Source organism: Mandrillus leucophaeus, unplaced genomic scaffold (genome assembly GCF_000951045.1).
Source record: "Mandrillus leucophaeus isolate KB7577 unplaced genomic scaffold, Mleu.le_1.0 Scaffold1170, whole genome shotgun sequence".
Classification (NCBI taxonomy): Eukaryota; Metazoa; Chordata; class Mammalia; order Primates; family Cercopithecidae; genus Mandrillus; species Mandrillus leucophaeus.
Window position 1 is genome coordinate 53,605 of NW_012099988.1, and position 4,624 is coordinate 58,228.

Consider the following 4,624-nt stretch of genomic DNA (forward strand, 5'->3'; position numbering starts at 1 on the left):
CCCATTTAAAAGACACAGACTGGCAAATTAGATAAAGAGTCAAGATCCATTGGTGTGCTGTATTCAGGAGACCCATCTCACATGCAGAGACACACATACACTCAAAATAAAGGGATGGAGGAAGATGTACCAAGCAAATGGGAAGCAAAAAAGAGCAGGAGTTGCAATCTGATAAAACAGACTTTAAACCAACAAAGATCAAAAGAGACAAAGAAGGCCATTACATAATGGTAAACAAAATGAAGGCAGAAATAAAGATGTTCTTTGAAACCAATGAGAACAAAGACATAGCATACCAGAATCTCTGCGACACAGCTAAAGCAGTGTTTAGAGGGAAATTTATAGCACTAAATGCAAACAGGAGAAAGCGGGACAAATCTAAAATCAACACCCTAACATCACAATTAAAACAACTAGAGAAGCAACAGCAAACAAATTCAAAAGCTAGCAGAAGACAAGAAATAACTAAGATCAGAACAGAACTGAAGGAGATAGAGATGTGAAAAACCCTTCAAAACATCAATGAATCCAGGAGCTGATTTTTTGAAAAGATTAACAAAATAGATAGTCCACTAGCCAGAATAATAATGAAGAAAGACAGAATAATCAAATAGACACCCTAAAAAAATAATAGAGGGGAGGTTACCACTGATCCCACAGAAATACAAACTACCATTAGAGAATACTATAAACACTTTTACACAAACAAACTAGAAAATCTAGAAGAAATGGATAAATTTCTGGACACATACACCTTCCAAGACTAAACCAGGAAGAAGTTGAATCCCTGAATGGACCAATAACAAGTTCTGAAATTGAAGCAGTAATTAATTAGCCTACCAACCAAAAAAGCCCAGAACTAGATAGATTCACAGCTGAATTCTACCAGAGGTACAAAGAGGAGCTGGTACCATTCCTTCCCAAACTATTCCAAACAATAGAAAAATAGGGACTCCTCCCTAACTCACTTTATGAGGCCAGCAACATCCTGATATGAAAACTTGCCAGAGACAAAACAAACATAGAAAAATTCAGGCCAATATCCCTGATGAACATCAATGCGAACATCCTCAATAAAATACTGGAAAACCAAACCCAGCAGCACATTAAAAAGCTTATCCACCATGATCAAGTCGGCTCCATCCCTAGGATGCAAGCCTGGTTCAACATACACAAATCAACAAATGTAATCCATTACATAAAAAGAATCAATGACAAAAACCATATGAATATCTCAACAGATGCAGAAAAGACCTTCAATAAAATTTAACACCCCTTGATGCTAAGAGCACTCAGTAAACTAGGTACGGATCAAAGCTATCTCAAAATAATAAGAGCTATTTATGGCACACCCACAGTCAACAACATACTGAATGGGCAAAAGTTGGAAGCATTCCCTTGGAAAACCAGCACAAGAAAAGTATGCCCTCTCTCTCTACTCCTATTCAACATAGTATTGGGAGTTCTGACCAGGGCAAACAGGCAAGAGAAAGAAATAAAGCATATTAAAATAGGAAGAGAAAAAGTCAAATTGTCTCTGTTTGCAGATGACATGATTGTATATTTAGAAAATGCCATAGTCTCAGTCCAAAAACTCCTTAAGCTGATAAGCAACTTCAGCAAAGTCTCAGAATACAAAATCAATGTGCAAAATTCACAAGCATTCCTCTACACCAATAATAGACAAACACAGAGCCAAATCAGGAGTGGACTCTCATTCACAATTGCTACAAAAAGAATAAAATACCTAGGAATACAACTTACAAGGGACGTGAAGGATCTCTTCAAGGAGAACTAAAAACCACTGCTCAAGGAAATAAGAGAGGACACTAACAAATAGAAAAACACTCCATGCTCATGGATAGGAAGAATCAATATTGTGAAAATGGCCATATTGCCCAAAGTAATTTATAGATTCAATGCTATTCCCATCAAGCTACCATTGACTTTCTTCACATAATTAGAAAAAAGCTTCTTTAAATTTCATAAGGAACCAAAAACGTGCACATATAGCCAAGACAATCCTAAGCAAAAAGAACAAAGCTGGAAGCATCATGCTACCTCACTTCAAACTATACTACAAGGCTACAGTAACCAAAACAGCATGGTACTGCTACCAAAACAGATATGTAGACCAATGGAACAGAACAGAGGCCTCAGAAATAACACCACACAGCTACAACCATCTGATCTTTGACAAACCTGACAAAAAGAAGCAATGGGAAAATGATTCACTATTTAATAAATGGTGTTAGGAAAACTGGCTAGCCATATGCAGAAAACTGAAACTGGACCCCTTCCTTACACCTTATACAAAAATTAACTCAAGTTTGATTAAAGATTTAAACATAAGACCTAAAACTATAAAAATCCTAGAAGAAAACTTGGGCAATACCATTCAGGACATAGGCATGGGCAAAGACTTCATGACTAAAACACCAAAAGCAATTGCAACAAAAGCCAAAATTGACAAATGGGATCAAATTAAACTAAAGGGCTTCTGCATGGCAAAATAAACTATCATCAGAGTGAACAGGCAATCTACAGAATGGCAGAAAATTGTTGCAATCTATCTGTCTAACAAAGTGCTAATATCCAGAATCTACAAAGAACTTAAACAAATTCACAAGAAAAAAATAACACCATCAAAAAGTAGGTGAAGGATATGAACAGACACTTCTCAAAAGAAGACATTTATGCAGCCAAAGAAACATATGAAAAAAAGCTAATTATCACTGGTCATTAGAGAAATGCAAATCAAAACCACAATGAGATACCATCTCATGCCAGTTTGAATGCTGATCATTAAAAATCAGGAAACAACAGATGCTGGAGAGGATGTGGAGAAATAAGAATGTTTTAACACTGTTGGTGGGAGTGTAAATTGTAGAAGACAGTGTGGCAATTCCTTAAGGATCTAGAACTAGAAATACCACTTGACCTAGCAATCCCATTACTGGGTATATACCCAAAGGATTATAAATTGTTCTACTATAAAGACATATGCACATGTATTTTTATTGCAGCCCTATTCACAATAGCAAAGACTTGGAACCAACACAAATGCCTATCAACGTTAGACTGGATAAAGAAAATGTACCATAAATACACCATGGAATACTATGCAGCCAGAAAAAGAATAAGTTTATGGTCTTTGGAGGGACATGGATGAAGCTGAAAACCATCATTCTCAGCAAACTAGCACAGGAACAGAAAACCAAACACTGCATGTTCCCACTCATAAGTGGGAGTTGAACAATGAGAACATATGGGCACAGGGAGTGGAACATCACACATCGGGGCCTGTTGATATAAGGTTTGAAAGGGAATGTGGAAAGCTAAAAATAATTAATCTTTTATGGTGGTCAGTTTATAAGTATAAATTTACTTAATTTCACCTGTTTTTGTCATAATAGCTTTGAAAATTAAAATAATAGGCTGGACACAGTGACTTATGCCTGTTACCCCTGCACTTTGTGGGGCAGAGGCTAGTGGATTCACTTGAGGCCAGGAGTTCGAGATTAGCCTGGCCAACACAGCGAAACCCTGTCTCTACTAAAAATAAAAAATTAGCCAGGTGTGGTGGTGCACACCTTTTGTAAAGCCAGCTACCTGGGAGGCTGAGGCACCAGAATCACTTGAACCCAGGAGGCGGAGGTTGAAGTGGGCCAAGATTGTGCCATTGCACTCCAGCCTGGATGACAAAGTGTGACTCTGTCTCAATAAATAAATAAAATAAATAAATAAATAAAATTAGACATCAGCAGAATTGAGGCCAAAACAATAAGAACTTGCTACTCATCTAGATCAGTTAAAATACTTTTTGATTTTTTATTTCCTTTCATTTCTGCATTACAATAGCCATATAAATTATTTAAAATATGAACGATTTCTAAAAGTACATTTAGAAATTACAAATGAAGGAAGACAGATGCTACTCTTGAATAAATCATCTGTATTTTGACATTTATCAGACAAACATAATAAAAGTTTGTGTTTTTCTTTTGTCTTGCTTTTTGTTTTCTACTTACCTGATTAGAAATGGATGAAACTTCTTTGCCTGGAATATTAACAAAAGAAAGAAAGAAAGGAAAGCATTGTGAGACTTTTGCAGCATCACAGATTGAAGGAAAAGGTGAAAAAAACAGAGTGTAGAAATAATAAAACTGCAGAGGCCTATTATCGAAACATCTGACATTACCCCATCTTATAATTGAAGTTCTCAAGGCTGAGTGACAAAATCAAGAAAGAACATGTGTTCTGAGACACCATCAATAGTATGTTCTTTCTGTAAATAAAGCACATTAATGTACTGAATAAAATGGATTTCAAAATTTGGTAATAAAATGTTCATAAATGTGCTGTCAATGCAATATAATAAGCATAAAAAAAGAATGATTATAGCTGCAAATTTAAGATATAAATTTTATGTAAATATTACAGGAAAATTATACAATTCTTTAAAATGAACACTCACTATAGAGGTAGGTACAGAAATAACACAAGGAACGATTTCAAGTTACATACAAATATGCAGATTCATGTTGATTCCATCTGTGAATGGTGAAGCAATTTACATATGTGTGAATCTGAAATCCACTACTAATTTTTTTTTTTTTTTTTT

At 35.5% G+C, this 4,624-nt stretch overlaps 1 protein-coding gene across 4 annotated transcripts in view; it reads right to left on the reverse strand.

Moving 5' to 3' along the window:
- GCSAML (germinal center-associated, signaling and motility-like) overlaps positions 1 to 4,624 on the reverse strand; it is an 86,267-nt gene that overhangs the window by 13,803 nt on the left and 67,840 nt on the right. For all 4 annotated transcript variants that reach the window (XM_012000829.1, XM_012000825.1, XM_012000834.1 and 1 more), the window contains one exon: positions 4,032 to 4,060. In XM_012000829.1, the coding sequence (XP_011856219.1) occupies positions 4,032 to 4,060 (29 nt within the window). The remainder of the gene's footprint in view (positions 1 to 4,031; positions 4,061 to 4,624) is intronic.